A 15,153-nucleotide genomic window follows, 5' to 3' on the forward strand; every position below is an offset into this window, starting at 1 on the left:
TGCCACTGCAAAATCCTCCCATCCTTTTCATCATATTGCCACCCCCCTCTCCCATCCCACTCCATTTGTCTAACTCCCTTCATCACACTGAACCTTTGTAACTGTCTGTGCTCTTTGCTAACAACACCAGCAGTTCAGGGTGTCTGTCTCAGTGCCTGTTGGTGTTGTTGTTGTTGTTATTTTGTCTATATAGCATACCCACCATAGCTCTTTGTTAGTGTTTTTGGTTTAAACCTTGAGCTTAAGTCTACAGATGTATGTGTTTCTGCCATACAAGACATCTAGTATGTTGCTTGCTCTAGATCTCGTTAACACAATTGAATATGAAGAACAATGAGAAAAGCTAGACTTTTTATTTCTGAGAAAGACAAATAACGCTGGTGGAGTTTTCAGAGTTGTGACTTCGCCTGAATAGCTGTTTAATCTCTGGCTGAACACTTGGTGATTTGTCAGTAGCTAAATAGGAAAGGGAGAAGTAGCTGGTGAGTTGGAAATGTCACAAAACAAGCCCAAAAACTCAATATCTTCCAGCGCTCACGAAATTTGGTGTTGCTTTCATGAATATGGAGCTGCCCTTCTCACCCCCACCACCAGCTCCGGTAGCACCCCAGCCTCACCCCTATCTAGCCCCCTGCTGGGTGAGCCCTGGCTTGGGCAGTGCAGATGGAAGGGCCCCCCTCTGAGGGCCACGGCTCTGACAGCTTGTGAAGGGCCCGCGTGGGTCAGCCAGGCTCAGCCTTATCAGCCGCGAAGCTCTTCCCCCAGTCTGCAGAAACTGTGGTGTAGGCAATATGTGCACACATACACATGCACTCATGGACAGTGCATACCAAGCAGGGCCTTGAGATCCCCCAGCCAGCCACTCAGCCAAACCTCAGCAGCTGGAGAGGTTAAAACCCCCTCACGTATCAAAGAGGAAAAGCAGCAGGAGGAAGGAGGGAGGGATAGAGGAATGGGAGAAAAAAAGACGGAAAAAGTATATCTTCATGTTCGCTGGCGATGTCTGCCTCGGCGTCAATTCCCCACGCGGCTGTCATTGGGAAGGTGAGGAGAGGAAATAGTGGAACTCCGTACGGCCAGCAGGAGAGAGAGAGGGCCGAGCTGAGAGGCAGTTTTCAGGGGAAAGGTGAAAATGATGTAGCTGCTAGTTTAGTAGTAGAATTTTACTTTTCCCCTATGGAGTGTTTGTGTGCGCTTGTTTCATTGATTCAGACAGGTTCTGTCCATTTTTTTTATTCCTGCAAAACCAGGAGGATGGTGGATCATTGACTTGTGAAGTAATATTTGGAATACTTTGTGCGCAGCGCCTCAGTCGATATGAAGATTTAGCTGATTAGTCTTGTATACATTTACCATGTTTCTGTCTTTCCAGTGACCTTAGGTAAATCCTTCATTTGGTCCTTTTCCTTTATGTGAACATACTCAATACATACATACATAATTGTCTTACCTCCTCCTATGATTTAACTTATGATCATATTTACTATCAAATTCACCATAATGCCACAGAGCTGTGTAGCCAGCAAGCAGAAGATCACAGTAATAATCCGTCTGACCCTGAGAATATGCTCTCTGTCCTTGAAAACACACTAGGGGTGCTGTTGCACTGCTGATGTTGTGCAAGAAGCTTCTCATAACTGTTCTTGAAAAACTTTTAGATATTTACCTGCACAGCTAATAGAAACAGTCCCCCCCAGCAAGAAAGATCAGATCTTAATGATTCTAATAACTCTTTCTTGTTTTGTTTTTTTTTAAGTGCAGGCACCTAAACTGTGCATTTCGCAGGCAACCATATATGCACCAAGAATCTAAAGTTTGGTCTTGTGATGCTAAAGTTCCATCTTTTTAGCAATCATGTATCAATTACCAGTTATGGCACCACAGTTTTCTAGACACCAAAATAAGGACATAATACACCACTTTTGCGATATGGTCTGGCCTCAAAGATGACTTATCCCCATAATCTAAACCTCCACATAAACAGCAGTAGTGTACTTGTTTTCGGATTAAGTAGACGATGCACTGTTGGTTTTAACTCACAGCTGTTTTAATTTGCAGCTGGTATTTTTGCCTTGATGCAAAATACAGTAAAAGAGGCAAAAAATAATTCAGATAAAGCGCGTCGAGCATGCAGAGCAGTTGTTGGAAAGGGAATGCAGCAGCAAATTAATTCTTGCAAATTAGCTCTTCGCGTTTAAGCAAAGACCAAACAGATGCATTCATACATCCAAAGCCATTTGAACTCTCAATGTCATTGTGCTCGCTTGCATTCTTTGCGTGTATTTCATATTATCGCATCTATGTATGTATTTATGGGGCACAATGTAATCTGTAAGAGTAGCCTGCATCATCCCAGTATCATTTGAATGGGTCTGAATATGTTAATCCCCACCTCTGTAGATACTGAATTGACTGGAGCAGCTCTGCAGGCAATGTGAGCCCTGCGCGATCCTGTCGACAGCAAGGCTTTGATGCTGCCGTGCTGTAATGATAGTAATTCAAACAACATGATAATGGGGGGGATAAGCAGACAAATGATATCATACACCAAACAGGTCTTAGAAAGAGGAAAGAATGAGACAAATAGAGGGAGAGGTAGAGCGATACAGAGAACGAAAGAGGGATGTTTGGAATTCATTGGCTGCACTGAGGTAATTTATATCCTCCCGTACTGAGACAGTAGCTTCAGTGCACGCATTTAGCCGTGGCAATCTTCAGGGCAGATGACATGTTCCGTGTCTTTTTATTTATTAATTTTACACTGTGTCTCATTGCAGGAAACATGACTTCTCCCTGTAACCAGCGGCAATAGAAGGGAGAGAGGAGAGCGGAGAGCAGAGGGAGACAAACGACTCTATCATTCTCTCTGTCTCTCTAGGTCATGCTTCTCCACCTAGCTCATGCTCATTTCTTTGTTTAAAGTTTGGAGCATGTGCCAGGCATGCCCTGCTAATGCCTCTGTGTGGAAGATTCCATTATATTTCTATTTTGGCATGGATGAAAGGATTTGGAGGGAACCATGATGTCTTTATAAACAGTTATAGTTCATTTGTTTAGAGATGCCAGAAGGCTTTCATTTTTACAGTATCTCATCTACATCTTTTCCCTTGACTGAGCACGAGAATTCCCTCTTCGGTATTTGTATAGTGTAGCGCTGGATGTGCTCAGTGTCAATAAAGAGACTGTCAAATGTGAACAGTCGAGCTTATTTGTCTAGACATGGGAGAGTTTCATTGAGCTGCGAATGGCCAGTTGTTACACAGTCAGACAGTTAAAATGAGGAGTTTCACACATACATGCACAGCACTTTGCCCCAGTGATTCACTTATATTGATAGAACAGGAACGCGCACACACGCAGTACCCTCTCGACTCCGCTGTTCTGACTGAACTCGTCTTTGTTTGTGTGGGAAGCTGCATTTACATAAGAGGCTTATGTCAGCCGCCACATAGTTTCCCCCCGTATTCCAATGAAAAACAAAAAGGACAAAAGCTATTGTCTTGTTAAGTAATGATTTTTGGATTTCTCCAAACTAGTTTCCACTGTTCTGGATTTGCTGGGGGGGTTGCGGTAATGTCGGGGATGGGTGAAGGTTTTCGAGGGGGTAGGGGCTGGTAACGCTATCAAACAATGAGAGCAGATCAAATCCGAGGTTGACAGCTGTAGGGCTTATGATACGGCTGTTTGTTTATGTAAATCGTGGGCAACTATATGATGTGTCATATGATTAGCTGTGATGTGTCATTGATAGAGGGTGGATAAGATGCAGCTGTAATGGTTTTCACTTTGGTGGTATCAAGACACAGACAAGTGTGGACCAAGGTCTTCTTGCCAGTTCAGGGATGAACTTCTATGGATATACGTGTGAATATTGCCTTGCTTTCACATACAGTGAGAGGTCTCTATGTGATTCCACTGTGTCTTAAATAATTGTTTAAAATCTGTGCTACTTATTTTGTCCAGTACCCTTTATGTTTGGTGTCGTGAATTTAGACCGAGTGTGAGCAAGTGTCGTAAATCATGCCATTTTTCTTTGTGTTCTACAGTATGTCTTGTGGTTTCTCGGGGCTTCAGAGTCACGTCGGCTCCAGTTTTCTCGGTTGTGGACCACTGAAGCAAATAGTTGCTGTTCTTTGTGACTCGGTCTCTGCGCTTCAGGCTTTTCTTCTTTCTTCTCTCATGGAGCGTCACACTCTGTGAGGAAGAAGAAAAAAAAGCATAGAGAGGTGAATGTATATAAACCAGTGGTGGAGGTGAGAGACTCATGCAGAGGTTAAGGAGGTCAGAAGAAGAGGAGTTCTGCTGTCTTCTCCCTTTGAAAAGTATAAGTCTTACATGCTTTTGTGCAATGCCATTTGACTGCTTGAATAGACTTTAATCCTCAGCCCGTGGAAATTCAAAGCCAGAGCGTTTGCTTGCATTTCCAGAAGTGTCAACATATTTGAACAACAGAATGTTTCTAAAATTAAATTCTAATTGAGAACCATTCTGAAGCTTATGACATATTAGCACTCACAAATCCAATAGTTGTGCTTTCTGCATGTCTTCCATACTCATTAACAAACTCTTGCCAGACATAAGCAGAACCAATCAGCTTTAATATGCCTCTTTGGATGTTCTGATGATGTTAACCCTGTGTTATCTAATGTTTATCTGCACTATAGCTGTTGCATAAACATTTTATTTCTCCTTCTCGTTTTTTCTCTTTGCTCTGTTGCAACTGTCAGGAAGCAGTGGAGGACCTGCTGGAGGATGAGGATGAGGATTTTGACAAAGATGACAAGGTAATTATGTCTCGTGTCAGAGATGCATTCGCATACACACACACACACACACACACACACACACACACACACACACACACACACACTCGCACACACACTGCCTCAGGAGGGGTTGACACTGCTTCACAGACCGGAAACACAAACAGACTAACAAAATGACTCCATCTTCCCCTCCCATCTCTTCCCCCTGTTCAGATATTCTCACTGCCTGAGGCACAAACACATGTTCACAGATTGTACAACCTTTTTAACCTTTTCAAAAGTTTTCTCTTTAGGTGTGTACATAACACATTCCTCACCTTTTCTGCTCGGGGTTTCGCTTTGTTTTTGATCTTTTTGACGCGCTTTGGTGCATTATCCCTAAATTTCCCTTCGTATAACAGTGTGCTAAATTTACAGACACTGTGCTTCAGTCCTTCTTCCTGTGAACATACACCCATATAAAGTGCTTAGTTAGCTATTTAGGTCCATTCACTGCTCCTTTATGTCGCAGTAAAACAGCATCTGGGCTTGTCCAGACACTATCAGGTAACAACAGGTGGCTGCTTTACTGCCTCCGCTCGTTTGCACTGTAGGAACAGCTACTGAAACAAATGCCACTGGATGGGATACAGAACCTTGTCAGTGCTCCACCTGGGAATGGTAATTGAAATAGCACAGCGCTTAATCTACCCACTGTGTTGTCTGCTTTTCTTGTGTATCAGGTTTGAAATGAAAGTAATTTTCTCCTTCAGACTCTAGTGTGTTGAGGTTTCAAGCAGTGTGAAACAAGAGTGGCATTTTAGCTTAGCTTGCACTTGGTTTTATAGTGTGAAAATGAAAATGATTTGACTTGATGCTTGATACTTTTCTGCCTCACACTAGATTGTGATGTGATAATATGGATGGTCTGGTTTGATAATCTTTTAAAAAAAAATTCCAAGAAAGCTGATGTTGGACTTGTAGGCTAAATTTACTTATCTAACGGCAACTTTACAACAGCCTCTGCAAAAAGGAATGGTTAAAGAAAAAAAAAACTTTAAAAAAGAAGCAACATTTATCGTGTCATTGGTCAAATAGTCATCCCACTAGAAAGTCAGCAATCAATCAGCCAGGCAGCCAGTTGAGGGATGAGCACACAGCAATATGTGAGCATTACATCCTCTCCCACAGTGCAGAGGCAGAAGGAAGTTTCTTGGCTGTGAAGTTCCAAGGCTGAAATGTACAGGGGGGCACTGACTGAAGATATGCACCAGCCAACCTTGAACCTTTTTTTCCACACTCCTTCCCTGTGTCTGTCCTCCTTATTGCATTTCTAACCTCCTCTCTGTGGGGTGGGAAATAAAAAATACAAGCATTTGAAAAGCTGCAGATTATATGAAATACATTTTGGACTTTCATATTGAAATGAGGTGCAGAAGCAGTTTGTGCGGCCTCCGTCAGATTTGGTGGCGAACTGATTATTCCAAATAAGAAGGCCTTGCTCTGTGTTCACACAGGGCTGGGATGCTGGATAGCACAGCTGCCACAAAGGCTACAATTTACCAACTCTGGCTTCATACATTTTGATCTATTGCTCCCCTCAACTGTTAGCATTTCATTTGAGCTGTAGGGAAGTTGAAAGGGGGGCATTTTTCTTTTTTCTTCGCCTACATCTCTCTCCCCTCCCACTCTCCTTCTTCCCCTTTCCACAATCATCCCCTTCCCTGCCTTTTTTTTCTGTTTTTTTTTTTCCTTTTGCTGTGACACACACTCTCTTCCCTTTGCTCTCCCTCCAACCTGGTTAAGTGCAGAACAAATGGACTTTCAGGGCTTAGCAAATTTGTCTTTCACATTGGATATGAGGTCTTTTACATTGGATATGAGCTGCAGCTTCAGATCGTATGAGTAAGTATGAAGGACGGGTCAAAGGAGGCCTCTTTAATGGCACAGGCCTATAGGGGAGAGTGGGAAGAAGAGAAAGAGAGAGAGAGAGCAAAGGGAGAGGAAAAAAAGATTAATAAATGTGCCAAGGCCTCATTTTAATTGAACTTGAAGCATATGTTGCAAGTATGTACAATCCGTCCCAGATGTTTACTTGGGCCATGTGCACAGCTCTTCCCAGTGCACCACAAGGCAGCTATTAGCTGGATAACCTTTGCTCCAGAGGGTAAATGGGGTATTACATGGCCAAAAACTAGAGCACCTGTTTTTCATTGCATAGAGGACCCCTTGCAGGCTTTTTGCCTTGGATTACCACATGTGTTTTGACTTAACAGATTGTTGGGCAGACGTGAAAAGTGTCTTTCTTGTGAGCAAGCACTGATATTAGTCACTTAATCTCAATGAAAGTCCAGCATCTAGACTAATTGATGGGGACGGCTGAGTTGTTAAAGCCAAACAGCAAGCACACGAAGGGTGAAAGAATGTTAGACATAAACTAATTCTTTTTGTCTTCTCCCTTCCTTCACATTGTGTGTGTGTGTGTGTGTGTGTGTGGGTGTGTGTGTGTGTGTGTGTGGGTGTGTGGGTGTGTGTGTGTGTGTGTGTGTGTGTGTGTGGGTGCACTCACCTTAATATGGAATTTTTTTCTTTTTATCCCGAAGTGCATTACTCATGTAACACATAAACGTAAGAGACACATTTATTGAAATTGCGTATCTAGATTTAACAGTTACGGTTATTATTATTTATACTACATATAAGGATGAGTGTTTGAGGGGAAAAAAGGTCTACATTTTTTCATCGATTTGAGAGTCCTGTAGTCTAATTTATGATCCAAAAACCTTTAACTCAGCTTGTGCTGTTGATTATAAAATCACATCTTTGATTTTCTTTTATGAAATGCCAAAATGAATCTCTTAAATGATATGGACAGGTATCCGGGCCCAAGTGTCTATGACTTCCTCAATTATCTGTCGCCTTTTACACAAAGCAAATCCATGGTTTTCTTTTAAATCTGTCTTACACTTTTAAAAATGCATCCTGCAGTATCTTTGTAGACCCCTTTCACCATCTTGAAATACAGCTTGACCAGTGTGAGATAGCAAAAACACGCTGCTCATTCCTGTATTTACAAGCATGTGGCTGCAGGGGCTTAAGCGTATAATGTAGCTTGTGATGTCTCCACTCACCTGTGGGCTCGCTGTCCAGAGCTGGCATGAGCCAGTAGCCTTTAGGCTCTGCACGGGTGTGAGTGTTTGTGTGCGTAAATGTGTTTGTGTGAACGTCTCACGTGGATGTGTGTGCAGCTCAGCTGCCTCCCAGAGGGGGGCTTACTGGAAAAATGGAAAGAGAGAGTGAATGAGAGAGAGACAGACTGAAGGAGTGAGGAGATTACCCTCACACGGTTGACTGGTCACTGAAGCGCTTGTGCTCCGCTCAGCTAGGCTCCACTAGCCTCAGGAGGACCTGACACAGATAAGATACACACTGCAATCATGTCCTGCTCACGGGCTTACTGCTCGGTGCACTCCCTCTCTTTTTCTCCCTCTATGCCTATCTATCAATATCTCGCTCACATACACACACACGTACACAGACGTACCACATGTACCAAATCATCTTTTTGGTTTCTCGATTATTCTGACTCGTTTTTCTCCTCGTAGTAAATATAGAGCAGACGTTATTACTTAGTTTGAACATTGACCTGAAAAAATGTGAATGTTTTGTCTTCTTTTTTTTAATAGACCCAGTTCTTCAAGGCATCAGATTTGGGGGTCAAACAGTAACCCACCGGCTATTCTATAATTTAGTTTTTTTTTTAACCTATTGAGGCAGAGGCTTAATATAGTTCTAGTATTTAGGATATCCTCATGTAATGTGTGTACATCCAACCTGACACATCAGTAGTAGATTTTAAAGGTGCTATTGATGAGGTATATAGAATCCCCCATTTCTTCCTTCCGCCACACAGTTTCTCCTTATCCTACTCATCTGTGGTGCTGAGACAGCCATTTCACCCTCTGCTGCTGTCCCTGCAGGCATGACTCATGCAACATACAGAACATGTATGCGCGCACACAATCCTGCCCGTGTGTGTGTGTGTATGTGTTCATCGCTTCTTCTCCTGCAAGCGTATAACTGCTGACGGATGGCTAGTATCAGCACACATATCCAGTGCAGGCCTCACAGCCACTTTCAGCTGTTGATGTTAACACCCAGAATCTCTGTTTCTTTTCAAATGTGGCTGACTGTCGTCTTTCTCTCCACAACTTTTTTCCGTTTTTTTTTCCTCCTCTCGCTACTATTAAGCAAGCGCCAATGCTTTCTGCTCCATGAAAAGTTAAATAGGGCACATCCAGCGCTGTTTCCACGACTTGTCTCCAGATAGCACATAGAGCTTCTGTAGCACCTCCCTAAGCCACCGCACTCCTCTCTTAGTCCCAGTCACGGCACTGTGTCGATCACGCAGATAACGGCATGGCATAATGTAATTGGACTAAAGAGCGCACTGGGAATTATATCAATGCTCTGGAAGAGGGAAAAAAGTGTGACTGAAATGTTGTTCTGGGGAGGCTATTGAGCTTGAGATGCAGGTATCGGGGGGGTTCAGCTGCTGAGGAGAATGGGTGAAAGAGACAGAGCAGGAGAGAAGGGAAGAGAATAAAGTTTGAATGTCTGTCTTTTCTTCTTGCCGCCTGTGAAGGATGAAAAGCGTCACGCTGTAAAAGATGCTTTTGACTTTTCCGCTTCATTTTTCTTCCCATCTCACTGTCTTTTTTTTTTCTCCCCCGTTGTTCAGCAGAGACGCTGGTAGGAACTGCATTTTAATCATGTTTTGCTAATAGAGGCAGGAATGAAAACAAAAAGGAGGGTGAAAGAGGCAGAGAGGAGTATTGTCTGTCTATGCAAAACACACTGCATTGTTTGTTTGTTTTCCCTCTTTGTCACACACATACATCAGGTGGATCATCTCTCACTATCTCTATTCCCCCCAGATGCATATCTCTTGCTTTGTCTTTCGCTTTCTATCATCACTCCTTCATTCTCAGTCTTTCCAGCCTGGTTCAAATGAAAATTGCTTATTTTTTGCACCATGGGTCTTTTTTTTTGTTGGTTTGTTTTTTTTTTCTTTGCTTTCGGCGCTATTCTTATGCGCTACAGTGCAGTGACCACGGTCTTTGTAGAGATTGCGGACATGGGCGCTCATCCTGATAGATATGCAATAGTCCAGTGGACTCAGGGAGATGCATATTTAGTTTGAATTTTACTACCCAATGCTGTTGTTTCAAAGTTTAAATAAAGATGAGCACTGAAAAAAAGAATCTTTTCTGCATTGCAAGGCTAAAGCTGTTTTGATTGCAGTGCTTTTGCTGTTTTCTTTCCTGCACAGGGTGATAGAAATGTATAAGACCACAGCTGCAAAACATCCACATTTTCTAAACCTTTTGACTTTAATTTCTGTGGGTTGTAAAGAGAACATCTCACTGTAATCTATCCACAAGGACCCTAAACCAGGCCCCTGGGAGGACAGCCGTGATAAAAACCATATCCTCGAGGATATGTTGGCTTCCTGGCACTTTGAATGGATACGAGCAATGGTGGTAAGTTGATCTGTGTGTGGTTCTGGCACCGACTCCCGATGGTGTTTGTTGCTGTCTCCCAGTTCCCTTTTTTAGCTCATCGTCTGTCCAGCGGCCTCTGTGTGCCGTCCTGTCAGGGTTTGTGTACAGTACCTGTCCCCCATGTCCGCGTCTCGATTAACACCCACACACACTGCACGTTTGACCCCCCAAATCCAAACCCACTGCAAAGGTTCTGCCTGTGCCTGCTTTTTAAGGTAATGGGGGAAGCTACTGAGCTCCAGCATGGAAAGCGGCCCCTGTCTTTGTCTTTGACTTCCCTGTGGCATTGTAGACTTGTTAAACGTTGAGGTGAAATGTGTAGACTGAGGTGTGACGGTGTGTTTTGCTGGTGGGGCTTTTGGTTCTGGGGCAATAAAAGGTGACATGGGGGGAGTCACTCGAGTGCTTTTGTGCTTATTTATTTTTGATACAGTTTGCACAGAAACAGGGAGCACAAGGGAATAAAATGTTCTTCTAGGTTGGTGTAGTTTTTTTTTTTTTTTTTCGTGCCAAAAAGTAAGCTTTTAGATTCAAGCTTCTTTGAAAGTACTAATTAGGTTTCACTCACACATAAGGACTACTTTCACACCTTATGACCCCCTAAGTCACTGATAATAGACAGCTAACAAACTAATTTTCGAGTGAGTTTCCGTTCCCTGAGTGTGTGTGCATGGGTGTGCGGTGGCTGGTGCGGTGATTTGAATGTTTTTCTCAGCGCTTTTGCTTTAAAGTTGCTACAGGAACTGCAAAATTGTCACATATTGCTGAAGAAAATCCCAATGCTCATTATGCCTAATGCAGCAATGACTACTCCCCCCAACTGTTATTGTTCTGAATCGCATACACACAAGTGGCTGAACCAACTGAACTTTTTGATTGATGAACTATGCATCAAAGGATTACGACGAGCAGCTCATTGCACTGTAGGTGAGGAGTTCTTGCATGCTCTTATCCACCCAAAGTAACTCTTATCGAGACTCTCGCCGAATAGGATGTTGGAGATGGCACACACTCAGCCCTCTCGGTCTCTCATTGGACAGAATGTGGAGCACAACACTTGACAGCAGTGTCGTCTGAATTTGAAAGTCAGACATGTAAGAAGGCAGCCGCCACCTTTTCTTTTAACAAGAGTCATAAATCTGTAATGAGCACAGAGAGGATGCATATTTTATTTACTTTTTTGAAGATGTGATCCCTTCACTTCATAGCAATGCACTCTCGTTCTGTTGTTTTTTTTTCCCCTTTCCAAAACAAAGTTTAAGACAGTAGATTTTACAGCTTTTTCTATCTCCTGTGTGTCTCAACATGAATGTATAATTAAAAACATGCCAAGGTTAGCAGGTTTTACAGATTGAGGTGTAATTTGACCCCAGCAAGATTAAAATATGATGTCGTTAATGAGAGTAGTTAAAAATGTGACACATGTGTCTTTGAGTTTTGTATGTTTCCCTGATTTAAAAAATATGAAAGCTGATATGTACTCTCATCTTTTAGGCATTTGACAGTACAGTGGGATGCTGTGTGTTTTAAGCCAACCCGGACAGAGAGACTTAGACAAACAGACGCACTTAGACAGACTGACAGACTGACGGACGAGGGGAGATGGGCTGGAGCAGCTAAACCAGGCCAACAGAGGACAAGACTAATGTCGTCCCATTCATCACACTCCGCCAGGCTGCTTCCTGGGAAGGACAGGGGAAGGAGAGTGTGGGAGCAGGGGGAGCAGAGGTGAGGTAGGATGGCGGTTCAGGGCGTGGCATGCAGCGGGAGGCCAGGAGAAGGTGATCAAGTGATCAAGAGCAGAAGTTGAGAGGTAGTAGTCATTTATGTTTTTGTGTGCGCACCTGACCTTGAGCCTTGATAGAGTGGCTGGTGTGGTGGAGGTGATGAGAGGCCCCACGGGGATATGGGTAAAGATGATCAGTGGCAAACAACCTCCTGCCAACCAGACACATTAGAGACACGCACACAAACTCACACTCATAACGCCAGAAACCTTTCTCTTTAGGACAGGAAGCGGAGGTCAAACTGAAAATAAGGCACCACTATTAGCGCCGCCTCCTTTAGATACTCGCTACTCTCGTTCCCCCCTAACGCTCTCTTTTATATACAGTATGTGTAAACTTATCCCCGCAATGGGACTTGGCTGGGTGAAGAGACTAATTAGCGCTAGAGAGCATTGTGCGTGCGCGGTCCACCTTCAGCTGACAGTCTTAACTGGAGTTTGACTTTGACTGTGTTGAAGCAGCCCTCGGCACACACAGGTTCTCTCAAACGAGCAATGCAGCACAACATGTGAACGCAGGAAAATACATATACAGTCTCGCTGCTCCGGCCTATAGGAGCAGGATTCAGGATGCCCCTTCTCATCTTTACAGGACGTGCTGTGCATCTCAACAGCACAGTAACACAAATATTTATGTATTATGTTTTAAAAAAGAGAGAAAGAGAGGTCGAGATGGAAAAAAATGTATTCCCCCTCACCCATTTGCCCATGGATTAGCTGCTATATGGGATAAATTATTTATTAAAATGGTACCCACCGCTTAAAAAAAAAAAAAAAATCGAACATCTGCCCCTTTCATGTGGCGCTGGCGAGGTGCCAGGTTGCAGGGTGGTATCTGAGGCCATTCACAGGGTCTTTGTCTTGTCCTGTTGTCATTTCCTAACCGAAAAGAGATGGTATTCTAGGCCACTGGGTCCTTTTTTTTCTTCTTTTTTTATTCCCCAGGGGGCCTTTCTTAACTCCCAATTGGTAAAATCTGTGACTCATCTTGTCCCCAGTGGAGTTGGTATTACTTGGAATAGACCCCGGTAACACAATAGCTTTAGAGCAGCTGAACTATTTAAATGGCCAACATAAGAGATTAAAAAAAAATGAGTTCCATGCTTCATTTGATATTTTTATTACTCTTAAAATGCTAATGAACACATGAAAATGGGAAAAATAAACCACAAAAAATGCTTAGTTCACAAACAGTTACATTTAATCTTAAAAACACGAAACAAGGGGAAGGTGATGATTAACAGAAATACTGCAGGGAAAATTGGAGTTTATATTTATATAAAATACAATTTTGGGAGCTTTTCTTTTCCGTGTTCTCTATGTTTTCCAGCTTTTTCATTTTCAGGTAAGCTGTCTCTATAGTGCTCTATTTCGACTTGTGAGTCATGTACAGTGTCGACACATCGCCACTAGAGAGAACAGTATGCCATGGGTGAATGCAAATGAACCAATAAAGGCCTGCTCTCCTTCCAGTGACATGCACTTTCATCAATCATTTTCTTTATTTCCAGCAATTAAAAAAAATGCACGCCCAAATAACATCTTTATGAGCACAAAATCATTGTTTTCTTTTTTGTTCAGTAGATAGCGACACACCTAATTTAAATATACAGTAGATGCTAATCATATGCACTATTTATTATCGTGTCATTGCTAGTTCTTTCGCAGGCTTTGGAAATTGAATTCGTGTCACCCTCTAGCATTCCTCAACTTGTTCAACTTTTCAGTGTTTTTTTTTTTTTTTTTTTTTTTTTTTTTTTTTTCCTGGGGTGGAAATGGGAGGGATGCCGTCTCTCTCTGCAGTTACAAAATCAACAAGAACGCTTTCAGATGCCCTCTGGGAGCCACATATTAGCATCCTGTCACATTTTATATGACATTTCAATTTTTACTGTGCTGCCAGAGTGAGAGGGGCAAAAAAAGGAAAAACAAAGAAAAACAGGTGCAATTTTAGCACAGCGGCAATGAGCGGCAGCCACTTGTGGTTCAGACTCATTTTGCAGTTTGATGGGATATATGCCGCTACATTATAACTGTTAGGTTTATCATTTTTATGGCGTAAATCAGCAGGGAGAACAGTGTGATCAGAGGTTAAAATAGTCTCAAATGGCTCTCTCTTTTCCACCAAGTAGATATAGGACAGATATTTGAGTCCAACCTAATAGGCTAAGTCCTCAGTGACCTCTCTCTTGTTTAGCTCTAGGCCTTGGGTCAGTGAAGAACAAACTGTCTTTGTAAAGTTTACAACTGCTCACTTTGCACTTTTGCATATAGATGTACTTTGCTGTGATGGTGGTGTCTTTCTGAGAGAGAAATGGAGCAGTCGAGTGCGCCCGGGCTTTGTGCATCTTTCCTTTGTTAAATATTTAAGTTAGTTTTCAGGGAGTTTACCACATTTGTTTACCACAATTTACCAGCAAGTGCAATGTGGTTAGCCTGACTTGGCTGTTTCTTTGAATGTGTGTGTGTGTGTGTGTGTGTGTGAGAGTGTCCCTGGGCTCTCTCTGGTATCACTGAGGGGTTATTTTTCCTTAACACATATAAACAACTCACATCACTTTTAACGAGCCTTTATTGCTGTTCGGCTGCTGGGCAATAAAGGCTGAGATTTCATACCGCACTTCACACATCCAAACAATGATGCAAACCTTGGACATAGGGATGCATTTATTTTCTTTAAATGGCATCCATGCCATTAAAACATGCAACTCTCACCCAACAAAGGACACCAACTCACTAAATATTTCAGCTACCAACCTGATGATAGTTAATTGATGTCAAGTAATTCCTTCTGCACAAGGAAGCATCTCATTCACCAACTGTCTTTATGGAGCTTCTAATGCACAGTAGTAGAATATTCTGCTGACTTTTCTGTGAAAATATCCGTCTGTCTGTCTGTCTATCTGTCTGTCTGTCTGTCTGTCTGTCTGTCTATCGATTGTGTATAGATGAAGCTGGAGTGTTTAAAACTAATGATGCTAAACACATTAGGCAAGTTCATGATGTTGCTTGGCTGATTCAAGCCAAGCGGCATCATCCATCATGACCAGGTTGTCGT

At 42.7% G+C, this 15,153-nt stretch overlaps 1 protein-coding gene across 7 annotated transcripts in view; it reads left to right on the forward strand.

Annotated features, from left to right (window-relative positions):
• mctp1a (multiple C2 domains, transmembrane 1a) overlaps positions 1-15,153 on the forward strand; it is a 129,630-nt gene that overhangs the window by 102,633 nt on the left and 11,844 nt on the right. For 5 of the 7 annotated variants that reach the window (XM_025911985.1, XM_019366017.2, XM_019366020.2 and 2 more), the window contains 2 exons: positions 4,728-4,784; positions 10,190-10,288. In XM_025911985.1, the coding sequence (XP_025767770.1) occupies positions 4,728-4,784; positions 10,190-10,288 (156 nt within the window). Of the gene's footprint in view, positions 1-4,727; positions 4,814-4,853; positions 7,238-10,189; positions 10,289-15,153 lie in introns of those variants that run through there. The other 2 variants (XM_025911984.1, XM_019366019.2) reach the window with 2 other exon arrangements.

The sequence above is a fragment of the Oreochromis niloticus genome, linkage group LG12, assembly GCF_001858045.2.
Source record: "Oreochromis niloticus isolate F11D_XX linkage group LG12, O_niloticus_UMD_NMBU, whole genome shotgun sequence".
Classification (NCBI taxonomy): Eukaryota; Metazoa; Chordata; class Actinopteri; order Cichliformes; family Cichlidae; genus Oreochromis; species Oreochromis niloticus.